Genomic DNA, 26,845 nt, shown 5'->3' on the forward strand with positions numbered 1-26,845 from the left:
CACCCAAAAGGAGAAGGAAGCACCACCACCCGCAGGTTCCCCTCCCAGTCACACTGTCCCCACTTGGAAATATATCACCGTCCCTGGGTCTGAAACATGGAACTCCCTTCTGAGTTTTGCACAGTGGGGGAATGGAGAAACGGCAGGTAGGTGGAGATGAGTCCATGGCCAGATCAGCCATGATCTTACTGAATGATGCAGCAGGCTCAACGGGTCAGATGTCCGTCTCCTGTTATGTTCACCGTAGGGGCATCTTCACAACCTTCTCAAGGGGCAATAGGTGATAAATGCTGGCTTGCCAGTGACACCCAGATCTCCCAATGTGCGGTCACTCCTCTCTCTCTATAAGACCCCATACCCCTCACTCACTGACATCTGAAACAGGCTGGCTGTTAATCAGTCTTTATTGTTGATACACCAACCAACAATTTTTGCACACACATCTTGGCTCTTACTGATTGAAACTGTCCAAAATTGGCAGCCCGATGTCTATGAGTGTGAGAGTCCGGGGCCAAGGACTGGAATCCTGGCAGGATGGATGTTGGAGGCAAAGTTGATGAGGTTGAAGGAGCAACAACTTATGTTCCATTGGGGTAGTGCTGTGCTGGGGTTGGAGGTGGGTATGTGATGTTGAAAGGCCTTGTTTTATTGCTTTTCTTTTGTTTTGCTGTTGTCCTGTTGCTGATCTGCTGAGCATCGTGGGCATGACATGTTGGCGCCGGAATGTGTGGTGACACTTGTGAGCTGCCCCCAGCGCACCCTTGGGTGGGTTATTTGTTAACGCAGACGGTACATTTCATTGTATGCTTTGATGTACATGAATCTGAATCAGATCACAAAAAAATTAGAAAATGAAAGCATTTTAACATTGTCAGGTTATAACATCTGTGGTCAGAGGTCTGTGTGGGTGGGTGGGTGGGGGGGAGAAATGAGGCTTGTTTGACTGAGGGCTATGTAGGAAGGAAGCGTAGATTGATTTGGAGTAGGTTAAAGGGTTGGCACAACATTGTGGGCTGAAGGGACTGTACTGTTCTATGAATCTTCCTTAAACCAAGGAACATCGTTCCTCTGGAATCAATCCCACAGTCACCACGTGGAAAAACAAAGAGTGGGATACTCTCTAACATCCAGAATACTCACCCCCACCCCCACCAACACTGTACGGTCAATAGTGTCTGTCTGTAGGATCTCACTGTGCACCGATTGTTTTCTACATTTGACTGGTGATCACACTGTGAAGACCCTCCAGCCACCGTGAAGTTCCTCGGGACTTTCTGGAGACGTTTGCCGAGTCCACAGCCGTCTGCTCGGACGCTGTCCGTCTGAAGCAGCTGACTGGAGACCGAGGCTGGTTAAATCACGTGTGCACTGGAGCTCAGGTGTGCAAAAGTAAGCCCCCAGGAGGGAGAGTCCATCCACAGTCCCTCCCTGCGGCTCATTCTGGGAGCTAGGACAAGGCTCCAGCAAGGAGGAGTGGCAACAAGATGAGATGACAGGGGGAGACAGATCTCGAAGCTGATATCAGCCCCTTCTGAATAGCGTAGTACTGCGCCACCCCCTTGTTGGGGTTTGGCATCTCATTCGCGTTGAACCACAGGACGATACACTTCCCGCTCCCCCGATCGTGTGGGGTGTACTTGTAGGAGTGGCTCCACACCTTCTCACAGAGGTCCCGGGGAGTCGGGAACACTTCCGAAAACTTCTGACACTTGGAGTTTTCCGGACACCGGTTGGCGCCTGACGAGAGAGTTAACAAAGAAGATGAAAGAGGAGACTGAGAGACAAAATCTCACGCACCCGCACACACCATATACATGTACACATATACACCACAAGTACACGCGTATCACATGCACATACATAAACCACACACATGTACACGTATATACACGCACCACACACACACATACATGCACACACCATACGCATATTCACATAGACACACCACACATACTTACAATGCCTATAAAATGTATTCTCCCCCTCTTGGAAATTTCATGTTTTATTGTTTTACAACATTGAATCACAGTGGATTTAATTTGGCTCTTTTGATGCTGGTCAACAGAAAAGACTCTTTCGTGTCAAAGTGAAAACTGATCTCTACAATTAATTACAAATATAAAACACAAAATAATTGATTGCTACGTATTCACCCCCTTCAAGTCAGTATTTAGTAGATGCACATTTGGCAGCAATTACAGCTTTGAGTCTGTGTGGATAGACAAAAAAGAGTCTTTTTCTGTTGACCAGTGTCAAGAAAGCCAAATTAAATCCATTGTGATTCAGTGTTGTAAAACAATAAAACATAAAAACTTCCGGGCGGGGGGGAATATTTTTTATAGGCACTGTATACACCGCACCCCCCCCCACACACACACACACACACACAAGCACAAAGTGCTGGAGAACCAATTACCAAGATGAATGTGTAAGACTTTTATGGCACCAGCTGGGGCACAGGTGACTCTGACCATACAATATATGAGTGCCCAGTGGGGCACACAGGAACGCCATCATACTCACTGGCCGTACAATATAAAGTTGGTATGCGTGCCCAGTGGGGCACACAGGAACGCCATCATACTCACTGGCCGTACAATATAAAGTTGTTATGCATGCCCAGTGGGGCACACAGGAACGCCATTATACTCACTGGCCGTACAATATGGAACCAGGATGCTTAGGAGATCTGACAACACAGACAAGGTGATGAAGGAGGTCTTCGTCACAACTACCTTCATTGGACAAGACACTCAGTACAAGAGTTAGGATGTCATGTTACACTGTACAAACTTTTGGTGAGATCATATGACATAGGAACAGAGTTAGGCCATTTGGCTCATTGAGACTGTTTTGCCATTCTATCATGGCTGATTTATTTTCCATTCTCTTGCCTTCTCACCTTAAACTTTGACTTCCTGACTAATCAAGAACCTATCAACCTCCACTTTAAATACACCCAATGAGTTGGCCTCTACAGCCATCTGTGGCAGTGAATTCCACCCAGTGGCTAAAGAAATTCCTCATCATCTCTGAGGCTGTGCCATCTGGTCCTGGACTCCCCCATTTTCTACATATCCATTCTTTCTAGGCCTTTCAATATTCAGTAGGTTTCGCTAAGGTCTCCTCGTTCTTCTGAACTCCAGAGAGCACACGGTCAGAGCCATTAAATGCTTCCCATACATTAACCCTTTCATCCCTAGGCTCATTCTCATGAACCTCCTCTCAGCCATCTACAATGCTGGCATGTCCTTCTTCAGAAAAGGGTCCAAAACTGCTCACAATGCTCCAAATGTGGTCTGACCAATTCCGTATAAAGCCTCAGCATTACATCCTTGCTTTTATATTCTCGTCCTCTCGAACTGAATGCTAGCATTGCATTTGCCTTCCTCACCACCGACTCAAACTGTAAAGTTAACATTCAGGGAATCACGCACGAGGACTCCCAACTTCCTTTGAATCTTTAATTTCTGAATTTTCTCCCCATTTATAAAACAGACCAGGCCTTTTTCTTTTGCCAAAGTGCATCACCATACACTCCCCTGTACAGTAAGTCACACGAGAAGTAATCTGGAGAGGTTGCAGAAAAGATTCACTGGGATTTGCCAAGCCTGGATGGCTTGAGTTATTGGGAAAGACTGGACAGGCTGGGACTGTTTTCCCTGGAGTGAAGGAGACTGAGGGGTGACCCATCAAGGTTTTTAAAATTATGGTAGGATAGGTAGTCTCTGTCAAAGGTTAGGTGAGTCCAAAGTCGAGGGCAAAAGTTTATGTTGAGAGCAGAAAGAATGAAAGGGGCCTGAGGGGTAAGTTGTTCCAGCAGGTTTGGGCTCCATATCTCACGAAGGATGTGGAGAGGTCCAGAGGAGATTCACGAGAACATGGAAGTGGTTAAGGTTGATACAACTCCAATGTTTAAAAGATACTTGGGCAGGTTCGTGTAACAGAAGGTCTACGGGGATTTGGGTCCAACACAGCAAATGGGACGGGCTCCGATGGGAAGCTTGGCCACCTCGACTCTATTAGAAAGTTTCTGCAGGTTTGGTACGTCACCAAAACTTTGACAAACTTCTATAAATGTACAGTGGCAAGGATCCTGACTGACTGCATCATGACCTGTTATGAAAACATCAATGCCCTTAAATGGAAAATCCCACAAAAAGTAGTGGATACAGACCAGTCCTTCATGGGTAAAGCCCCCCCACCATTGAGTAAATCGACACATAGCACTGATGCAGGAAAGCAGCATCCATCATCAAGTCCCACTGTTCAGCTGGAGTTGCCGGAGCTCCAGTCTGGGATGCCCACCAGAGGACGAATGCTACGTTCAGAGCTAGAAACTCAGCAGTGCCCCAGTCCGGGACCGTTAACCGGAGCCCCAGTCCGGGACCGTTAACCGGTGCCCCAGTCCGGGAACCATTAACCAGAGCGCCAGTCCGGAACCGTTAACCGGTGCCCCAGTCCGGGACCGTTAACCGGTGCCCCAGTCCGGAACCATTAACCGGTGCCCCAGTCCAGAACCATTAACCGGTGCCCCAGTCCGGGACCATTAACCGGTGCCCCAGTCCGGGACCGTTAACCGGTGCCCCAGTCCGGAACCGTTAACCGGTGCCCCAGTCCGGGACCGTTAACCGGTGCCCCAGTCCGGGACCGTTAACCGGTGCCCCAGTCCGGAACCATTAACCGGTGCCCCAGTCTGGAACCATTAACCAGTGCCCCAGTCCGGGACCGTTAACCGGAGCCCCAGTCCGAGACTGTCGGTGCCCCATTAACCGGTGCCCCAGTCCGGAACCATTAACCAGAGCCCCAGTCCGGAACCATTAACCGGTGCCCCAGTCCGGGACCATTAACCGGTGCCCCAGTCCGGGACTGTTAACCAGAGCCCCAGCCCGGGACCGTTAACCAGTGCCCCATTTCGGGACCGTTAACCGGTGCCCCAGTCCGAGACCGTTAACCAGTACCCCAGTCCGGGACCGTTAACCGGTGCCCCAGTCCGGGACCGTTAACCGGTGCCCCATTCCGGGACCATTAACCGGTGCCCCAGTCCGAGACTGGTAACCAGAGCCCCAGTCCGGGACCGTTAACCGGTGCCCCAGTCCGGGACTGTTAACCGGTGCCCCATTCCGGGACCATTAACCGGTGCCCCAGTCCGAGACTGGTAACCAGTGCCCCATTTCGGGACCGTTAACCGGTGCCCCAGTCCGAGACCGTTAACCGGAGCCCCAATCCAAGACCGTTAACCGGTGCCCCAGTCCGGGACCGTTAACCGGAGCCCCAATCCAAGACCGTTAACCGGTGCCCCAGTCCGGGACCGTTAACCGGAGCCCCAATCCAAGACCGTTAACTGATGCCCCAGTCCGGGACCGTTAACCGGTGCTCCAGTCCGGGACCGTTAACCGGTGCTCCAGTCCGGGACCGTTAACCGGTGCCCCAGTCCGAGACTGTCGGTGCTCCAGTCCAGGACCGTTAACCAGAGCCCCAGTCCGGGACCGTTAACCGGAGCCCCAATCCAAGACCGTTAACCGGTACCCCAGTCCGGGACCATTAACCGGTGCCCCAGTCCGGGACCATTAACCAGTGCCCCAGTCCGGGACCATTAACCAGTGCCCCAGTCCGAGACTGTCGGTGCTCCAGTCCGGGACCGTTAACCGGAGCCCCAGTCCGGGACCGTTAACCGGAGCCCCAATCCAAGACCGTTAACCGGTGCCCCAGTCCGGGACCGTTAACCGGAGTCCCAGTCCGGGACCGTTAACCGGAGCCCCAACCCAAGACCGTTAACTGATGCCCCAGTCCGGGACCGTTAACCGGTGCTCCAGTCCGGGACCGTTAACCGGTGCCCCAGTCCGAGACTGTCGGTGCTCCAGTCCGGGACCGTTAACCGGAGCCCCAGTCCGAGACCGTTAACCGGTGCCCCAGTCCGGGACTGTCAGTGCCCCATTCTGGGACCGTTAACCAGTGCCCCAGTCCGGGACCGTTAACCGGAGCCCCAGTCCGGGACCGTTAACCAGTGCCCCAGTCCGAGACTGTTAACCGGTGCCCCAGTCCGAGACTGTCAGTGCCCCATTCTGGGACCGTTAACCAGAGCCCCAGTCCGGGACCGTTAACCGGAGCCCCAGTCCAAGACCGCTCATCAGAGTCTGGCCTGGGACAGCTCGCCAGAATCCAGTCCAGGATACTCACCAGAGGACCAGTCCCATCCCTTGTGCCAGTTGGATTTGCAGGTGTAGTCCTCTTGACAGTCCTTCCACCAGTCCTCACAGTCAGTCTTACAGATCGGAACATCCAGGGTTCTCTCTTCTCTCCAAGACTGATTGACCTGTCACAGACACAGAGAAGTGACACACCAACACGAGGAAATCTGCAGATGCTGGAAATTCAAGCAACGCACACAAAATGCTGGTGGAATGCAGCGGCCAGGAAAAGAGTGCAGTCGAGATTTCGGGCCGAGACCTTGGAAGGGTGTGTGTGTGTGTGTGTGTGTGTGTGTGTGTGTGTGTGTGTGTGTGTGTGTGTGTGTGTGTGTGTGTGTGTGTGTGTGTGTGTGTGTGTGTGTGTGTGTGTGTGTGTGTGTGTGTGTGTGTGTGTGTGTGTGTGTGTGTGTGTTTGTTTGTTGTTTACATTTCCAGCATCTGCAGATTTTCTCTTATTTGGTCTATAATTTCCTTTCTTCTGCCTCCCTCCCTTCTTAAAGAGTGAAGTGACATTTGCAATTTTCCAATCCTTCAGAACCATTGCAGAAATCACGAATATCTGCACAGCCTCCTCAGGCCCCTGGGGTGTCGTCCAGGTGATTTATCTACATTCACACCTTGCAGCTGCCCAAGCAGCTTCTCAGTAGTAATAACAACCACTCTCACTCCTGTCCCGACATTCACGAATTCCTATCACACTGTTTGTGACCTCAACAGTGAAAACTGACGCAAAATACTTACTGAGTTTGTCCACTCTCCTGTCTAGCGGAAATTGCCCTCACTCTCAATAATTTCTCTTTGGCTTTTCCCACTTCCTTCAAACCAAAGATGTAGCCAAGGGCACTCACATGGGTCCCAGCTATGCCTGCCTTTCTGTCCGCTACGTGGAACAGTCTATGTTCCAAGCCTGCAATAGTATTGCTCCCCAATTTTTCCCATGCTACATTGACGACTGCATTGGTGCTGCTTCCTGCACCCACGCTGAGCTAGTCGACTTCATCAACTTTACCTCCAACTTCCACCCTGCCCTCAAATTTACCTGGTCCATTTCCGACACCTCTTTCACTTTTCTCGATCTCTCTGTCTCTGTCTCTGTCTCTGGAGTCAGCTTATCATAAACCCACAGCTACCTGGACTATACCTCGTCCCACCCTGTTACTTGTAAACATCCCCTTCTCTCAATTCCTCCATCTCCTCTGCATCCGCTCTCAGGATGAGGCTTTTCATTCCAGAACAAAGGAGATCTCCTCATTCTTCAAAGAAAGGGGCTTCCCTTCCTCTAGCATCAATGCTGCCCTTAACCTCATGTCTTCCATTTTGTGCACATCTGCCGTCACCCTATCCTCACACCACCCCACCAGGGATAAGCTTCCTCTCGTCCTCACCTACCACACCACCATTATGTCCAGTACATAATTCTCCATAACTTTCGCCATCTCCAGCAGGATCCCACCACAAAGCACACACCACCACCCCCACCACCACTTTCTGCCGCCCGCAGGGATCACTCCCTACGTGACTCCCCACTGATCTCCCTCCTGGCACTTTCTAACTCTGGCTCCTCATCTTTCTTTTCTCCAGTCCTGCCGGAGGGTCTCGGCCCAAAACATCGACTGTCCTCTTTTCCGTAGATGCTGCCTGGCCTGCTGAGTCCCTCCAGCATTTTGTGTGTGTTGCTAGAAAATCTGGGGTGGTAGGAGGAGGGGGTGAGGGCAGACGTGTGCAAAATGGAAGAGATTCAGGTGAGGGCAGTGTTGATGGTGGAGGAAGGGAAGCACCTTTCTTTGAAGAAGGGCGACATCCTCAGACAGTTCACAAGACGACTTCTTTTGCTTCTTTTACATCTTTCTTTCAAATGTGGTTCTGCTGCTGTAGAGGCCTGTGATCTACATTGTGATAGTGTGTTTTCAGGCCCATTGAGCCATCTGGTGCTTTGCTCTTTCTGAGGGTGTTCGGTGAAGTCAACAAGTCTGGAGACGGGCACAGGCATCTATTTATCTATCTGTCTCTCCCTCCACCCACCCTCTCCCCCTCACTCTCTCTCCCTCTCCCCTCACTCTCTCTCCCCCCCTCCCCACTCTCTCTTCCTCTCCACCTCACTCTCTCTAACCCCTCCCCCTCTCTCTCCCCCACCCCACTCTCTCTCCATTTCATACTCTCCCCCCTCAGTCTCTCCCTCCCCCTCTCCCCCTCATTCTCTCTCCCTCTCCCCTCCCCACACACTCTCTCCCCATCTCCCTCCCCCTCACTCTCTCTCCCCCTCCCTCTCCACCTCACTCTCTCTAACCCCTCCCCCTCTCTCTCCCCCCACCCCACTCTCCCTCCATTTCACTCTCTCCCTCACCCCTCATTCTCTCTCCCTCTCCCCTCCCCACTCACACTCTCTCCCTTCCCACCTCCCCTCCCTCTCCCCATCTCCCTCCCCCTCACTCTCTCTCTCCCCATCTCCCTTTCCCCTCACTCTCTCTCCCCATCTCCCTCTCCCCTCACTCTCTCACTTCCCAATCTCCCTCTCCCTCAATGCTGCCGGAGTCCGGGTCTAAGGCGGGGTTTAGCCAGCGCGGTTTGTGGATTGGACTCTGCAGTTCACGTGACAATTGTTTCTGGTTTCTGATTGGTCCTTGCGGGTAACGAACGACGCAGAGTGAGGCTGGGCTGAGGTGAATTTGCCTGGACTCTTTCGGTGGGTTGGTATTTCAATGTTTCTCGCTAACATTTTTTTGTCATTTGAGTGTTTTTTATATTTGTGCGTGGGGCTTGATGTTTTTCTTTGAACAGGTCCCATGGTTCTCTTTGTTTCAGGTGTAACACGTCCCTCTTGTACAAGTCATAACGTCCCCTCGAGGAGATCCCAAAGATGCAGAGATCTGAAACCCCGTCCCCTGCACCACTTCCTCAGCCACTCATTCATCTGTACCATCATCCTGTTCATGAGGACCTGCTCCTCAGTCTCTCCCTGTACTCCTATACTGACTGTCCAGGACCCCTTCCCCCTTCTACCTGTGTCACTGGTGCCCACAATGTCTAGCTGTGCAGCCTCCCTCTTGTGAATCTTCTGCATCCTGGACCCGAGCACCTGGGAGGCATCACACCATCCTGGCTTCTCTTTCATGGCCACAGAATCTCCTGCGTGTCACCCTCACTATCGAGTCTCCTACCACTACCACTCTGCCTGACTTTACCCTTCCTCGCCGAGCCTCAGAGACGGCCACATTTCCACTCGCCTGACTGCTGCTGCTCTGCCCTGGTAGGTCACTCCCACCCCCACCCCCTCCCAGAGGCATCCAAACGTGTATAATTGCTGCTGAGGGAACTAACCTCAGAGGAACTCTGCACCGACTGCTTACTTACTCCCCTTACTTCTCCTGGTGGTCTCCCATCTACTCTCTGAAGCCTGCACTCCGGGTGTGATCACCTCAGTAAAAAACTCATCTCCCAGATGACCCAGAGACCATCCAGCTCCAGTTTCTTGACCTTGTCAGTCTGGAGCTGAAGTTGGATTCGCTTCCTGTATATTTAGTCCTCAGGGAGACTGTGCGGTACTCTGAAATCCCACATCTCACAAGAGAAGCTTTCCATTGCCCGAACTACACTTGTTATGCCTCTAACTTTTCAAACAAGTTCTAGCCTGTACCTGTGTTTGCCCAAGCCTGTTGAGCCAAAGCCTGACCACTCTAACACTGTTCACTCCCAGCTCCGACAATGGCCGCTCTGTTAAACCCCACTTCTCTTTTATTGGCCCTTGCTAATTAACCCTTGTTACTGTAAACCCAAGCAATCTCCCACACCGCAGACAAGTGCCAATTTGCTTATTAAAGCAGGCACGTAAAATCCGCAAGGCACTGTCTCCAACTCACTCCACAATCTCCCATTCTACAGACAAGTCCCAACGGACCCCGGTCTCTTTTTAAAGCTGTTCCTTTCCATGCCATTTCTTGTCTGTTTTTAACGAGGCTGAGTTGCTAGCTCAATGTTCAGACGGAAAGCGTGCCAGGAGCCAGCCAGGTTCAAACCCGAGACCACTCACTTCAAAGTCCAGTGCCTATGCCAGTACACCACTGGCCAGATCTTGCTTCTTGTGAGTGGTGCATGAAGTCCACAAGGAATCCATGCTCTAACCCTGAGGACCATCACAGGCATCTCACCTGCAGAATCCAGGGGCCGAGGTTGGGGGAGCACTCGTGCAGACAGGTGTCCTGGATGAAGTGCCTCTTGCATTTATCAGTCATGATGCCACAGTGATTCCAGTTGAATCTGTAGAGTAAGGACTGGTCATTGTGTGCTTCTTTGCTGGTGTTGGCTGTACAACAGGCGTTCTCTTTCCATGGCTCACACTGCAGGCACACAGACACGAGACAGAAAGGTCACTGAATATTCTGCAGGATGAGACATCACAGGTGGACAGCCCAGACTATAGGATCAGCTGTATTCTCCATATGCATTTACATGTACAGTGATTCTGGTTAATTGGGACACATGGGGACAGGTACGTTTTGGCCCAATTAAGCAGCTGCTCCATTTAGCTGAACTTTCATAGAAATTGTTAAAAAGGAATAAAAAAGACAAACCTCCATTTAACTGAGCGACAAATTATTTCAAAAAAATGAAAAACGGAACACTATACAGTGCAATAAAACAAGTTTTAGTTCCTAATAATTATCATTGGAGGAACTCATCTAGTGCACCCAGCCGAATCTTTTAATTTGACTCTAAATAAACAAAATCAGTGCAGACTCCTCAGGTAATTTTTTTCAGCTGATGTCAATTTTTTTGCCTTGGCAAAGGTCTGAATTTTTTTTTAAAGCCAAATTAACAAAACGAAATTATCTAGGAGCCATGCAGGAGTGAGATGGATCAGCTGGTTAAGTGGAGCCGCAGCAACAACCTTGCACTGAATGTCAGTAAGACCAAAGAACTGATTATGGAGTTAAGTCAGGTTAAGACTAGGGAACACACTCACCAGTCCTCAGATGGATCAGCGGTGAAAAGGGTGAGCAATTTCAGGTTCCTGGGTGCCTAGCATATCAATGCAGTCACAAAAAAGGCACAACAGCTGCTATATTTCAGTAGGAGTTTGAGAAGATTTGGTTTGTCACCTAAAACACTGGAAAATTTCCACTGATCAGCCACGGAGAGCAAGCTAACTGGCTGCAACACCGTCTGGTATGGAGGGTCCACTGCACAGGATTGAAATAACCTGCAGGGAGTTGTAAACGTAGCCAGCTCCACCATGGGCACTATCCTCCATTGTACCCAAGACATCTTCTGGGAGTGATGCCTCACAATGGCGGCATCCATCATCAAGGACCCCCATCACCCAGGACATGCCCTCTTCTCATTGTTACCATCAGGAAGGAGGTACAGGATCCTGAAGGCACACACTCAATGTTTTAGGAACAGCTTCTTCCCCTCTGATAAATGATACCGTGACCGTAACTTGTTAATTTTTGCTTTTGCTTTCTGCAGTGCTTCAGTTATATTCAGACAGATTTTCTGAAGGAATTTATAAAGAGATGCTGAATCTTCTAAAACATCATTAAGGACAGTTAATGCTACTCGATATTGTGGATTGGTCAAAATCTCCAGGCAGTATTTGTTGATTGGATCATTAAATTCATTTACCAAGCACACTTCTCCCTCCCCCCACTTTCTGCTTTCTTCAGGGATTGCTCCCTACGTGACTCCTTCGTCCATTTGGCAGATGGAGTTCAACCCAGATAAGCGTGAGGTGGTTCGCTTGGGTAGGTCAAATATGATGGCAAAATACAGCATTAATGGTAAGACTCTTGGCAGTGTGGAGGATCAGAGGGATCTTGGGGTCCGAGTCCATAGGACACTCAAAACTGCTGCGCAGGTTGACTCTGTGGTTAAGAAAGCATACGGTGTATTGGCCTTCATGAATCGTGGGATTGAGTTTAAGAGCTGAGAGGTAATGTTGCAGCTATATAGGACCCTGGTCAGACCCCACTTGGAGTACTGTGCTCAGTTCTGGTCACCTCACTACAGGAAGGATGTAGAAACTATAGAAAGGGTGCAGAGGAGATTTACAAGGATATTGCCTGGATTAGGGAGTATACCGTATGAGAATAGGTTGAGTGAACTTGGCCTTTTCTCCTTGGAGCGACAGAGGATGAGAGGTGACCTGATAGAGGTGTGGAGATGATGAGAGACACTGATCGTGTGAATAGTCAGAGGCTTTTTCCCAGGGTTGAAATGGCTAACACGAGAGGGCACAGATTTAAGGTGCTTGGAAGTGGGTAAAGAGGAGATGTTCGGGGTAAGTTTTTTACGCAGAGAGTGGTGAGTGCGTGGAATGGGCTCTTTTCTTCTCCAGTCCTGCCAAAGGGTTTCAGTCCAAAACATCGACAGTCCTTTTCTTTCATAGATGCTGCCTGGCCTGCTGAGTTCCTCCAGCATTAACTTGCTCCTTGCAACACTGGACCAAAACTTTGTAAATCTTCATCAGAGCAGTAACAGCAGAAAGTCCTGACACCCATCTTACGCTGTCTAAGTGACACAACACCACATTCTGTGACATTAGCTAATTCTTCTAGCTTTTCTTTTTCAGTGGAAGACCTGCTGAGCATTGTATATACCGTTCATAGTCTGTTTCTACATCCTGCACAATTGATACTTTTTTTCTGATTATTAACATAAATTCAAAAATATTTTAATATTGTATAGAAAATTCCAGCGGCGTGGCAACGAAAGCTATGTGTGTGGGAGCATTTCAGTTATTACAGGGAACAGTGGTTCAAGGTGAGAGGGGGATTTAACAGGAACTATCCACTCAGAAGGTGGTGAATAAATGGAAGTGGCTGAGGCAGATACATTAACATTTAGAAGATATTCGATAGGTACATGAATGGAGACAAGAATCTGCAGATGCTGGAAATCCAAGCAACACACACAAACTGCTGGATGAACTCAGCAGGTCAGGCAGCATCTATGGAGGGGAATAAATAGTCAGCATTTCAGGCAGAAACCCTTCATTGGGACTGATATATTAAGGAAGGAGGAAGACGCCAAAAGAAGAAGGTGGGTGGAGGGGAAGGAGGACAAGTTAGAGGGTGACAGGTGAAGCCAGGTGGGTGGGTAGAGGGGGGATGAAGTAAGAAGGTGATAGGTGGAAGAGGTAAGGGTCTGAAGAAGAACGAATCTGGTAGGAGAGGACAGTAGACCATGGAAGAAAGGGCCAGAGGGAAATGGTAGGCAGGTGAGAAGAAGAGGTAAGTGGCCAGAGTGGGGAATGGAAGAATAGGGAAAGAGTAGGGGAAAAGGGATACCAACGGGTTAGAACAATATGGGCCAAATGCGGACAAGTGGGACTAACTTAGATGGGCATCTTGGTCAGCATTAGCTAGATGGGCTGAAGGGCCTGTTTCTCTGCTCTATGATTCAGTCTGTACTTTGAAGAGTAGGGTATTCTCCCAGGACTAAGTAGTATTTAACCTTCAAGCACCCACAGGATATTACCTGGTGTGGTTGCACCGAGCTCCTCTCAGACTCATGGAGCAGAATGATAGGACAGCAGTTAGCGTGACGCTATTACAACAGCTTGGGGCGTCAGAGTTCAATTCCGGTGTCCTCTGTAAGCAAGTTTGTATGTTCCTTCCCTTATGTGTGTGGGTTTCCTCCCACAGTCCAAAGACATAGGTAGTAGGCAGTTTAATGGGTCATTGTAAATTGTCCTGTGATCAGGCTGGGGTTAAATCCATGGGTTTCTGGGCTGTGTGGCTCATTGAGATGAAAGGGCCTGTTCCACGCTGTATCTCAATATATAAATAAATATTCTACATTCTGTTGTCGTTTTATCTCGTGCTACCCTAGCTACGTGCTAATGAGGCCAGCACTGGGAAGACTGTACAGTTTAACATGTGGCCAAGCTGTTGGTGTAGGAGAAAGGGCTTCAGACGTTTGGATCATTGGGCTCTCTTCCAGGGAAGGTGGGACCTGTACAGAAGGGATGGTTTGCACCTGAAGTGGAGGGGGGCTGATGTCCTAGTGGGAAGGTTTGTTATTGCTGCACAGTGGGGGGGGGGGGAGGGGTTTAAACTAGAGTTGTAGGGGGATGGGAACCAGAGTGCCAGAACGGTTATTGGAGAGTTTGTGGAGGCAGATGTTGGTAAGACCTCAGACAAAGTCAGGAATCAAAAGGTTAAGTGTGGTGCGTCTAGTGTCCTGAGCTGCGTATATTTCAATACAAGAAGTATCGTAGGAAAGGCGGATGGGCTCAGGGCCTGGATCAACAATTGGAATTGTGACTTTGTGGCCATTAGTGAGACTTGGTTGCAGGAGGAGCAGGACTGGCAAATCATTATTTCGGGGTTCCATTGTTTTAGTCGTGACAGTGTGGGAAGGTTTAAAGGAGGAGGGGTTGTGTTATTAGACAGGGAAAATATCGCAGCAGTGCATCCTCAGGACAGGCTGGAGAATTCATCTAATGAAGCGTTATTGGTGGAACTGAGAAATAACCATGTTAATGGGGCTACATTACAGACCACCCAACAGTCCGAGGGATTTAGAGGAACAAATTTGTAAAGAGATCGCAGACTGGTGCAAGAAACATAAGGTGGTTATAGTAGGTGATTTTAACTTCCCATATATTGACTGGGACTCCCATTCTGTAAAAGGACCAGATGGGATAGAGTTTGTCGAATATGTTCAGGGAAGTTTCCTTAATCAGCACATAGAATTCTCGACAAGAGAATGTGCAATACTGGATCTGCTGCTGGGGAATGAGTCAGGGCAGGTGACAGAAATTTGTAGGTAAACTCTTTGCATCTAGTGATCAAAGTGCCATTATTTTAAAAGTAAATATGGAAAAAATGGGTCTGGTCTGCAGGTTGAGATTCTAATTTGGAGAAAGGCCATTTTTGATATTATCGGACTATTGGGAAGGATCTAGCAAGTGGATTGGGATAGGCTGTTTTCCGGCAAAGGAGTATTTGGTAAGTGGGAGTCCTTCAAAAATGACATCTTGAGAGTACAAAACTTGTATGTGCCTCTCAGAATAAAAGGTAAAGATAACAAGTGTAGGGAATCTTGGTCTTCAAGAGATATCAAGGCCCTGGTTAAGAGAAAAAAGGAGGTGCATAGCAGATTTAGACAGGCAGGAACAAATGAGGTGCTTATTGAATGCAGGAGAACACTTAAATAAATCAGGAAGGCTGAAAAAGGTATGAGGTACCCTAGGGAATAGCATGAAGGAGAACCCTGAGGGATTCTACGGATATGTTAAGAGCAAAAGGATTGTAAGGGACAAAATCCTCAGTTCTTAGTGGGCAAAGTATGTCCGTGTTAGTTTAACATTAACCCATTACCTGCTGAAACCATGAACATTAACCTAAATGGTTCTGTGTACGACATGCTGACTTAGCAAGCAATCAGTGCTGCGATTTCAAAGTCTCTGAATAGATTAACCATGTGACTATCAATAAAACTTTACAACCAAACCAACTGAACCATCTAATTAGCTAGCTTCAGAGAGTGTAGTTTCAGAGAGTGGCGGCCAAAGTTAGGCTCAGATTTCTCTCTGACATCAGGTTTCTGAACAGTCTCAGGAACACGACCTTGCTTTTGCTGTCCTTTTGTGCTACTTATTTATTTGTTGTATTTCTTCTACCGTACACATTGGTCGGGTTTGTGTTCAGACTGGATGAGGCTGGGGGATGTAGATAGAGAAAATCGTGGGAAGCCCCTCCTCTAGGGCAGGAGCTTCCAACCTTTCTTATGCCATTAAGTGAGGGGTCTGTGGACCACAGGCTGGGAACCCCTGCTCTAAGAAGATGAGTCTGCTGTTGAAAGGCATAGAGTAATACAGAACGGTTGAGTGGGTCAGGACTTTATCCCCTGGAGTGTAGGAGAACAAGGGGAGATTTGATAGAGGCATACAAAATTATGAGGGGTATAGATAGGGTAAATAGAAGCAGGCTTATTCCACTGGCGTTGGGTGAGACTAGAACTAGAAGTCATGGGTTAAGGGTGAAAGGTGAAATATTTATGGTGAACGAGGGGGAACATTTTCACGCAGAGGGAAGTGCTTGTGTGGAATGAAACGTCAGAGGAAACAGTGGATACGGATTTGATTACAACATTTAAGAGAAGTTTGAATAAGTACGTGGATGGGAGGGGTACGGAGCAGCTACAGTCCGGATGCAGGTCAACAGGACTAGGCAGAGTAATAGCTTAGCATGAATTGGATGGGCCAAAAGGCCTGTTTTGTGCTGTAGTGGTATAAATATACCCAATTGCCGCCTGCCATTCCACAGATTTGTATCCCTCTGACTGATAAAATTCTTCCTCATCTCTTTTCTAAATGGATGTCCATCTATTCTGAGGCTGTGCCCACTGGTCCTGGACTCCCTCACTAGAGGAAACATTCTCTCCATGTCCAGTCTATCTAGGCCTTTCGATATTCAATAGATTTCAATGAAATCCCCACCCCCATTCTTCTAAACTCCAGCAAGTACAGGCCCAGTCAACAAACATTCCTCATATGTTAACCAGTCATTCCTGGAATCATTCTTGTTAACCTCCTCTGGACCCTCTCCAATTCCAACACTGCCTTTCTTAGATACTGACCACCTGGGATATGTCAGCAATGCAGTTTATAGAGAGAGAGAGAGAGAGAGAGAGAGAAAGAGAGAGAAATTAAGGAATTAAGGAAAACGCTGGAATTAAGGAGATTGAGAGGGGATCTGATTGAAACATATAAGATTATTAAGGGATTGGACAAGACAGAGGCAGGAAATATGTTCCAGATGCTGGGAGAGTCCAGTACCAGAGGGCATGGTTTGAAAATAAGGGGTAGGTCATTTAGGACAGAGTTAAGGAAAAACTTCTCCCAGAGAGTTGTGGGGGTCTGGAATGCACTGCCTCGGAAGGTAGTGGAGGCCAATTCTCTGGATGCTTTCAAGAAGGAGCTAAATAGGTATCTTATGGATAGGGGAATCAAGAGATATGGGGACAAGGCAGGAACCAGGCATTGATAGGAATTGATCAGTCATGATCTCAAAATGGCGGTGCAGGCTCAAAGGGCCGAATGGTCTACTTCTGCACCTATTGTCTATAAAATAAAGAATAAGGTCTACATCAAAATGTTCAGGAGGTCAGACAGCATCTGGGGAGGAAGCACACGCCACAAGTATCAGCTACCTCAGCTGATGCAGCCGCCCAGGGGAGGAGAACGCCGGAGGTGCTGTGGGAGAGAGCAGAGGTTGCCGGGTTGGGGACTGACCTCTCCTACTGATACTGCCTCCGGTGTTTGCTCGGTGGAAGATGAGCTGGATTGCGTTTGTCTGCGGCTACACTAGCACGTGATGAGTTGTTCTTGTAGAAACGTGGCTGCAGGACAACATCCCATGCACCATCAATCTTCCGGCCACGACACTCAGGGATTTGCACTGTGTGCATGTTTGCTACAGTAACTAGATGTACTATGTGTGCTGTGTGCTGTTGATACTGCGTGTCACACATTGGCCCTGGAGGAACGCTCTTTCGTTTGGCTCTGTTCATGTGTAATGTTGAATGACAATCAATCTTGAACTTGGACAATGACCTGGAGACTTGGACAATGTTGATTGATGTCAGGGCTTTGTGCTTTAGCTCTTGGTAGGGTCACCCATGCCAAGCAGGCCAAGGGATAGAGGCCAGGCTAAGAGTGGTCTACCGGTCCTCCAGGTTCGGGGGTTCAGCTCAGGACTAACAACCCTGACTGGTCAAACAAGACTGTTGTGGCAACAGCAATGAAGAATCCTTCCACATCTGAGTGTGACAGTATTCATGAGCCTCCACCTGGGACTTGTGAGGCTGACGGTAGTGAAAACCAAGAGGAAGTTACTGAGATGATGATGGAAGCCCTGAACTGTCAGAGATGGAGGATCTTCTCAGCCAGGATGGACAACCTATGGCGCATTGCACCCCAGTGATAATAATAAAAAAGTAAACCTACTCATGCAGAAAGTATTCACCAAAAACCGATCTGTAGAAAAAAAATCTATAACAGGAATTTGAGAAGCTTAGAGCTAGGAATGGCTTTTACTGAGAATAAGTCTAAAACTCAGCAATTATTTTTAGCGATTTTATTATCTTGTGCACATCTTTTGGCGAATGTTATCTTCTTTCACTTAATCTGTTTTCAATTTTTAAAAAATGTTCAATGAGTCAAACTAGGAAAGAAGACTTTTGTTCTGCAGTAGTTCCATAATTGTTCAATACACGTTTGATACTGGTTTGACCCTGAGGTGCCAGGCATTGCAGGTTTTTGCCAGTCAGTTTACAATTGACACTCGTGCGCTACGGAGTTGTGCTTTGTTCATCCTTTGTGAACATTTGCAGTTTTGTACCTTTTCGAAAATTAAGCGTTGTTTTTACATTCAGCTACCCATCACAGAGCAAAAGAAAAGCAGAAAGTGATAGTAAGCACGAATTCAATGAACAGTGGGAAAATGAGTTCTTATTTATAGCGAGTTCGTCAGGAAAACCGTTGTGCGTTGTTTGTGAAAACACTTTCTCACATGATAAAAGACGTGGTCTTAATAGACACTATAAAACACAACATCAGACTGAAGTAGAAGAAAAACTGAAGTGAGTGCTTGGGACTGAGTTACGGAAAGAATATGTGATTAAGAAAAAGGAAGAAATCAAAAGGAGACAAAAACATTTGTAAAAAGTCTCATTAAGGTAAGTAATGTTTACCTGTTTTTTATATATCATGTAAAAATGCTAAATATGTCTATATTAAAGTCTATATTAGAAGGTTGGCGTCATTCAATGTCTGCAGTGAGATGCTGAAGATGTTCTATAGGTCAGTTGTTGAGAGCGCCCTCTTCTTTGTGGTGGCGTGTTGGGGAGGAAGCATTAAGAAGAAGGATGCCTCACGTCTTAATAAGCTGATAAGGAAGGCGGGCTCTGTCGTGGGCAAAGTACTGGAGAGTTTAACATCAGTAGCTGAGCGAAGGGCACTGAGTAGGCTACGGTCAATTATGGAAAACCCTGAACATCCTCTACATAGCACCATCCAGAGACAGAGAAGCAGTTTCAGCGACAGGTTACTGTCGATGCAATGCTCCTCAGACAGGATGAAGAGGTCAATACTCCCCAATGCCATTAGGCTTTACAATTCAACTGCCAGGACTTAAGAACTTTTTTTTAAAGCTATTATTAATGCTTTTTGAGTTAGTGATTTAGATGCATATCATATTATTACTGAGATAAGTATTGTATGTAATGAGTTTTTGCTACAACAAGTGTATGGGACATTGGAAAAAATGTTGAATTTCCCCATGGGGATGAATAAGGTATCTATCTATCTATCTATCTATCTATCTATCTATTAACATATTTTTACAAGAATTGAATGGGGGTGCAAGAGTTGTACGGTGCATCTGAATTCGTGTGTGAAAAAATTGACGCATGGAATGTAAAATGTAAAAACCCCTGTTCTAAGACAGGCTGTGGTGTGGCTTTGTTGGTAACTGCATCTTTAGAAAGAGGTGACATAGGGTCTAAGAATATTAGCTGAGCGAAGGGCGCTGAGTAGGCTACGGTCAATTATGGAAAACCCTGAACATCCTCTACATAGCACCATCCAGAGACAGAGAAGCAGTTTCAGCGACAGGTTACTGTCGATGCAATGCTCCTCAGACAGGATGAAGAGGTCAATACTCCCCAATGCCATTAGGCTTTACAATTCAACTGCCAGGACTTAAGAACTTTTTTTTAAAGCTATTATTAATGCTTTTTGAGTTAGTGATTTTAGATGCATATCATATTATTACTGAGTTAAGTATTGTATGTAATGAGTTTTTGCTACAACAAGTGTATGGGACATTGGAAAAAATGTTGAATTTCCCCATGGGGATGAATAAAGTATCTATCTATCTATCTATCTATCTAAATCTTTGTGGGTGGAGGTAAGAAATTGCAAGGGTAACAAAACCATTATGGGAATCATATACAGGCCTCCAAATAGTAGCCAAGATGTGGGGTTGAGATTGTAGAGGGAGCTGGAAAAGGCTTGTAATAAGGGCAGTGATACAATTGTAATGGGGGACTTCAATATGCAAGGGGAGTGGGAAAATCAGATTGGTGTCAGATCCCAGGAGATGTTTCTCCATCCGGATGGCCAACATCTGTTTGCCTTTACTTATAAAGGACAGCAATATACTTGGACTCAATTACCCCAGGGGTACACCGTGTATGCAGCAGCGGTTAAGCACGATTTGGACAAGTGTCAACTAGGAGGGGAACCCACTTTGCTACAATATGCTGATGATCTCTTAGTAGTGTCTTCTACTCTATCAGTCTGCTGAAAAGACTCGATAACTTTGCTCCAGTTTCTAGCCTCTCGCGGACATCGCGTGTCAAGATCGAAGTTACAATTCTGCCGGTCACAGGTGCAATACCTTGGTTTCCGCTTGAAGGTTGGAGTTTGAGAGATGGGGCCGGACGGAATACAGGCCATCTTGCGAATACTGCCGCCTAATACGAAGAAGGAAGTCCTTTCCTTCCTGGGACTGGTCGGCCACTGTCGTCAGTGGATCCACGATTACCGTCTACACGATGCCGTCCTCCACGCCACAGCTGCCAGGAATGCACCAGTCTCCTTCCCCCTCCATGGTTCCCGAGGGAAACGACGCATTTCAAGCTCTCAAAATGCCAATGATGACTGCCCCAGCATTGGGCCTCCCCAATTATGTGCACCCCCTTCAGTTACATGTCTGGGAGAAGGGAGTGTTCGCTACCAGGGTGCTTACACAGAACCATGCAGGGGGAAGGAGACCTTTTGCCTACTATTCCACAGCCCTCCCCGTGGTAGTGTTGGGAATGCCTGCTTGTCTCCGTGCTGTAGCAGCAACGGCCATCGTGGTCGAGAAGTCCCTACCTCTGGTTCTTGATCATCCCTGCGAAGCGCGGGTGCCTCACACTGTTATGCTGCTTTAAATTTGGCCGCAACACAACATTTCACTGCCTCACAACGTACAGGATACAAGGAAATCCTGTTACCACACCCTAGCTATACTTACCGCCGATCACCCATTACGAAGCCCGCAACTTTTGTGCGGAGGAGGCTGCACATGACTGCCTTGCAGTAGTACAACATTCCACTTCCCCACAAGTGGATTTATGAAGAGACCCTCCTCCAAATCCGGATTTGATCCTCTTCACGGATGGGTCATCACATAGGCCAAGAGACGACTTACCCTTCGCGGGTTATGCCACAGCTGATCTATACCAGACAGGGGGAGCCTGTGCACTGCCCCCAGGAACTTTGGCGCAGGCAGCTGAGCTCTGCACTCACCCGACCTTGTATATCGGCCTGGAATCAGGTGGCCAAAATATATACGGACTCTCGTTACGCCTTTGGGGTGGTGCATGATTTTGGCCAAAAATGGAAAAATAGGGGTTTCATTACCTCAGCGGGAAAGTCCATAAAACATTCACGACTAGCATTGAATCTTCTCGAAGCTATTCAACTGCCTAAGCGGCTAGCAGTTATCAAATGTGAGGCACACACCAATGCTGATGGTGAAACTTCCCAGGGAAAGCCCCAGCAGACCAAGCCGCAAAGGAAGTGGCTTTAACACAACAGCCTATTTTACAAGGCCTTTGTGAATCGCACCCCACGCCTCTCCCTGCCTTAGAGCCTTCTCAGCTTCAGGTAGCACAGCAGAATCCTAGTCCCCAGGAAAAGTGGGTATGGGGAAAGGCCCACTGCCACCATAAAGATACCCCGACGAGAGGGTGGTGTGTCCTCGAAGCTTGATTTTGCCCCTAGCCGCCTGGTGCATGCGCAGGCCCACATGGGCAAAGGGGGGGATGCAGCATGCAATTGGTCAGCAATGGTACACACCCGGGATAACACCTACAGTACAGAAAATTGCCCGTGTGCGCATCATTTGCCAGATAAATAATCGGGGCAAATCGCCGGCAAAATCCGGACATCCCCCAATGCCTAAAATGCCGTTTGAAAATGTGCAAATTGATTTTGTGCCTATGCTGCCAGCGTCAGGGTATGAATACATGCCAGCGACAGTTGACATGTTCAGTCGATGGGTGGAGGCCTATCCCACAGGAAAGGATGATGCTCGAACAGTGGTAAAAATATTATGAAGGGAAATAATACCCCGGTACGGGATACCCATGGTAACAAACAGTGATAGGGGAACACACTTCACGGGTCGAATTGTGAAGGATTTGGTGCAGGCCATGGGGTTCCAATGGAAATTACATATCCCTCAGTCCTCAGGGATAGTAGAAAGGACGAATGGGGAATTGAAAGTAACCCTGTCTAAAGTCTGCCCAGACAATAAGCTATCCTGGCCAGAGGCTCTCCCTGTACTGTTGTATTCTATGCGGAACAGGAAAAATAGGGCACTAGTCTGACCCCTCATGAATTCCTTATGGGGCGCCCCATGACTACTGGGATTCGATCTTCTGTCACCACTGAGAGACCGGTCCTGATCTGGAACGATGAACAGACCCTAGCGTATGCCCAAGCATTGCGCAAAATGGCCGCCGAGCAGCACGAGAGAGTGAGACGGGGGCAGACCCCTGCGGGAAGCGAGAACATGCATCCTTTCCACCCCGGTGATAGGGTATATGTAAAGGAGATAAAAAAGGACTCTCTTTCTCCTAGGCGGAAGGGCCCTTACACAGTGCTGATAACAACCCGAACTGCGGCGAAAGTTGGAAGAAAAGGAGAATGGATTCACGCTACTAGGTGCAAACGGCACCAGGAGTTGGAAGACAAGAAAGCATGAAGCTGACAAGCCAGATGCTTTTACGGGGACTGATACTGCAGGGAGTTAGTGTGGCCTTGTCCAGAAATACCTTTTTGTCTTTGTGTCACACTTATGCCAAACAACAAAGTGAGGAGTTGGACTCTCGTCGGGTGTGTGTAAGGATATCTCAGCACGCTGTCAGGGAATGTCCCTGGAGGGGTCCCCATGAACAGAAGCCAAATGCTCTCCACGTACTTTATGAACCGAAACAACAAATTCTCTAACAGCCTTAGAACAAGAGATTGGCAGAAGCTGATAAAGGACTGTGATGTCAGTGAAGGGGATTGTGGATGTACCTGTTTCAAAGGATGGTACCTCCGTACCCCGACGGAGGGAAAAAGGATGCCCTCCTTTGAGTTAGTAAATACACAGAAAACTGTAAATGGGATTTGTTATTGTAATATGGGGGGGGGGGGAATGGGACATTTTTGGGTAACCGATTTGTACTGAACGGACGGTGGGTCCTCCTCCGCAAACTCCTAATGGGACCTACTGGGTATGTGGGGAAAGAGCTTCTCCTTGGCTTCCAGGGCCACCGGGTGAAAATGGGAATGTGTCCCCAGGAAACTGGATGGGCTGCTGTTATCTGGACTATACAGTGTCCTCCATGCGTCCTATAAACGATATATCACAACACCCTTATCTTAGGCGGAGTAAACAAGGGATAATGGAAAGTGGAAGGTTTTGGATGATAGCATTTCCCTCATACGGTGTGGCCTGAAATTCGCGAGAAGTTATTCGTATGGCAGCCGCTCTAGAGAAATTGGCCGATGACACTGCCGATGCCCTAACTGACGTGCAGACACAAGTGGAAGACCTAACAACAGAGGCGGCTGCCCTTGGGAAGGTAGCCTTGCCAAATAGAATGGCCCTGGACCTGCTCTGAGCTGGAAAAGGAGGGACATGGTAAGGCAAGAATGTTGTACTTATATTCCCGATGGCTCAGAAAACATAACTGACCTTACTCTACACATAAGGGGAAAGATTGAGGAGATTAGGCAGACAGGGGAACAGTTTAAGAATTTTGGTTCGGGAACTAAAAGGTGGGAAATAATAGAGGGATGGTTTTCTGGCCATGGAAGCTGGATTACCCGTGGGATAATTATAGTGGTAATGAAATGTGTTTTAGGCTGCTGTGTATGCGGAGCATTACGATTGTGTTGTTACCAGTTAATGAAAAGAGCCTTACACAGACCTGAAAATGTCCCTATGATACCCCAGACGGTGAGAGAAACGCGCAGTAGGCGAAACTGGTGGGGAGAGGCGGTACATCCTGGCAAAGAGAGACCCTTTCCGGGGGGATATGAAACCTCCTATGAGGAAGAGGAGGAAATACCTCACGAGGTGTGTTGATCTGAAAGGATCAACAAGGAGGGGATTGTGGAAGAATTTAAGTCTCTTTGGATATGTAGGGGGTTAACCTAATCGCTTGTGAACGTTCCTGAGATTTAGCTAAAATCAGCAAGAAGGAGGTTGTGGCGCCGGCCGGAATGCGAGCAGGTTGTTGCAATCCGGTTCTAAGTTCAAAGTCAAGCAACGTTCGCGTTAAGTGCTTTTACACGGTACAGTGTGTCTATATAATGAAGCGTGCCTGCGGAGCCCCGAAACACCGCTCTTGGGTGCGGAGGCTGTCCGTGATCTCAGGCATAACAAAGTCCTTTAGTCTGAACCAGTTCTCTGAGTCGGTCTGATTTGCTCTGTCGGCTGCTCCTGAGATTTATCCGCAGCAGTGGGGTAGGTGGTTCTGAGGAAGCAATGCGATTGCAGCGGGACTTGGACAAATTGGAAGAACGGGCAAAAAAGTGGCAGATGGAACACTGTGTTGGGAAATGTATGATAATGAATTTTGAAAAGGAACAATAGTGCCGACTATCATCTAAATGGAAAGAAGGGTGCAGAGGGACTTATGAGTCCTTGTGCAAGACTCCGAGAGGGTTAATTTACAGGTTGTGTCTGCGGTAAAGAAGGCAAATGCAATGTTGGGATTTACTTCAAGGTGAATAGAATATAAAAGCGAGGAGATAACGCTGAGCCTTTATAAGACACTAATCAGGCCGCACCTGGAGTATCGTCAACAGTTTTGCGCCCCATATCTCAGAAAGGATGTGTTGTCATTGGAGAGAATCCAGGGAAGGTTCACGAGGATGATTCTGGGAATGAAGCGGTTAACATATGAGGTGTGTGTTTGGCAGCTTTGGGCCTGTACTCACTGGAATTTAGAAGAATGCATGGGGATCTCATTGAAACCTACCGAATGTTGAAAGGACTAGATGGGGTGGATGTGGAGAGGTTGTTTCCCATGGTGGGGTATCCAGAACTAGAGGGCACAGCCTCAACATTGAGAGGGGACCCCTTAGGACAGATGTAATGAGGATTTTTTTAGCCAGAGAGTAGTAAATCTGTGGAATGCTCTGCCGCAGACTGCCTGTATATTTAAGGTGGAAGTTGATCATTTCCTAATCAATCAGGGCATCAAAGGATACGGCAAGAAGACAGGTGTATGGGGTTGAGTGGGATCCAGGATCAGCCAAAATGGAATGCTGGAGCAGAGTTGATGGGCTGAATGGCCTAATTCTGCTCCAATGGTTGATGGTCTTATGGACTCCTGTTACTGCCCTAAATGCCAGCGATGTAACAGGCAATGTTAGTGCTGCTGCTCGGACACCATGAGAGCACAGCGGTCAGCGCCACACCATTACAGCTCGGGGCACTGGATTTCAGAGTTCAATCCCAGCGTCCTCTGTAAGGACTTGTACATCCTCCCCGTGGAATGCGTGGATTTCCCCCGGGCGTTCCAGTTTCCTCCCACAGTCCAAAGGTGTACTGGTCAGTAAGTTAATCCTGTGATTAGGGGAGGGTTAAATTAGGGGTCGCTGGCAGCACGGCTTGAAGAGCCTGTTCTGTGCTGAATTTTTAAATAAATAAATCAATAAATAAAACAATCTCTGCCTTCAACCCCGCCAGTCCCCCGTTTACCTGACGATAGAGATCCCCCTCGGCACCCGGCTTTGTCTTGTGGTGTTTTCCTTTCATGCAGGTGTTGAGGATGTCCTGGTCTGCTGCCAGAGTCAACGACAGAACCACGAGCAGCAACGCCAGCATCTCCCTGCACAGAGAGTCACACTGTCATCAGCACGAGTCCATGTGTGTGCTCAGGTGTACTGATAAACTTACCTGCAGCAACATCACAGAGCATCAGATAACCCATACACACAAAAAAAAACTAAACATGAATTATACACACTTTGCTTTAGAAGAAAGAACACGATTAGAACCAAACAAGTCGACCGTAGTGCAAAGAGAATTGTTTGCACAATTTGTTTTTTTCTCTCTCAGCACATGGGGTGTTTGTCAGTCCTTTTTTAACGGGTTCTTTTGGATTTCTTGTTTTGTGACTGCCTGTAAGCAGACAAATCTCAAAGATGTATAATAAATACATACTCTGTTAATAAAAGTACTTTGACCTTTTGAAATATTTTGTTTGATTAAGCATTCCTTGTTTGAATAATTCATTAAAGTTATATCTACAAAGTACGTGAATGGCATACGTCACCATGCCTCGCTAAACGTAAAAAAATAAAACTAAGGTCTGTTCTCTTGGGCTGGTTCTTCTTCCAATTAGTTTAATGTTCTGGACACAGAATGTAACAGTGACAACGAGATTTTTTTTTAAAATGAATCTAAGGCTACTACCTTTTTGCAGCAATACATAGAGATACCAACTAGAGAAAGGGCAGTGTTGGATCTCCTGTTTGGGAATGAGATAGGTCAGGTGACGGAGGTATGTGTTGGGGAGCACTTCAGGTCCAGTGATCACAATTACATTAGTTTCAATATAATTATGGAGAAGGATAGGACTGGACCCAG

General features: G+C 47.8%; 1 protein-coding gene across 1 annotated transcript in view; it reads right to left on the reverse strand.

Moving 5' to 3' along the window:
* Positions 1-386: 386 nt before the first annotated feature.
* Positions 387-26,845, reverse strand: part of folr (folate receptor) — a 35,256-nt gene continuing 8,797 nt past the window's right edge. The window contains exons 2-5 of the mRNA XM_073044346.1: positions 25,955-26,084; positions 10,337-10,525; positions 6,181-6,316; positions 387-1,737 (exon numbers count right to left, since the gene is read on the reverse strand). Of these exons, the coding sequence (XP_072900447.1) occupies positions 1,448-1,737; positions 6,181-6,316; positions 10,337-10,525; positions 25,955-26,080 (741 nt within the window). The 5' untranslated portion in view covers positions 26,081-26,084 and the 3' untranslated portion in view covers positions 387-1,447. The remainder of the gene's footprint in view (positions 1,738-6,180; positions 6,317-10,336; positions 10,526-25,954; positions 26,085-26,845) is intronic.

The sequence above is a fragment of the Hemitrygon akajei genome, chromosome 4, assembly GCF_048418815.1.
Source record: "Hemitrygon akajei chromosome 4, sHemAka1.3, whole genome shotgun sequence".
Taxonomy (NCBI): domain Eukaryota; kingdom Metazoa; phylum Chordata; class Chondrichthyes; order Myliobatiformes; family Dasyatidae; genus Hemitrygon; species Hemitrygon akajei.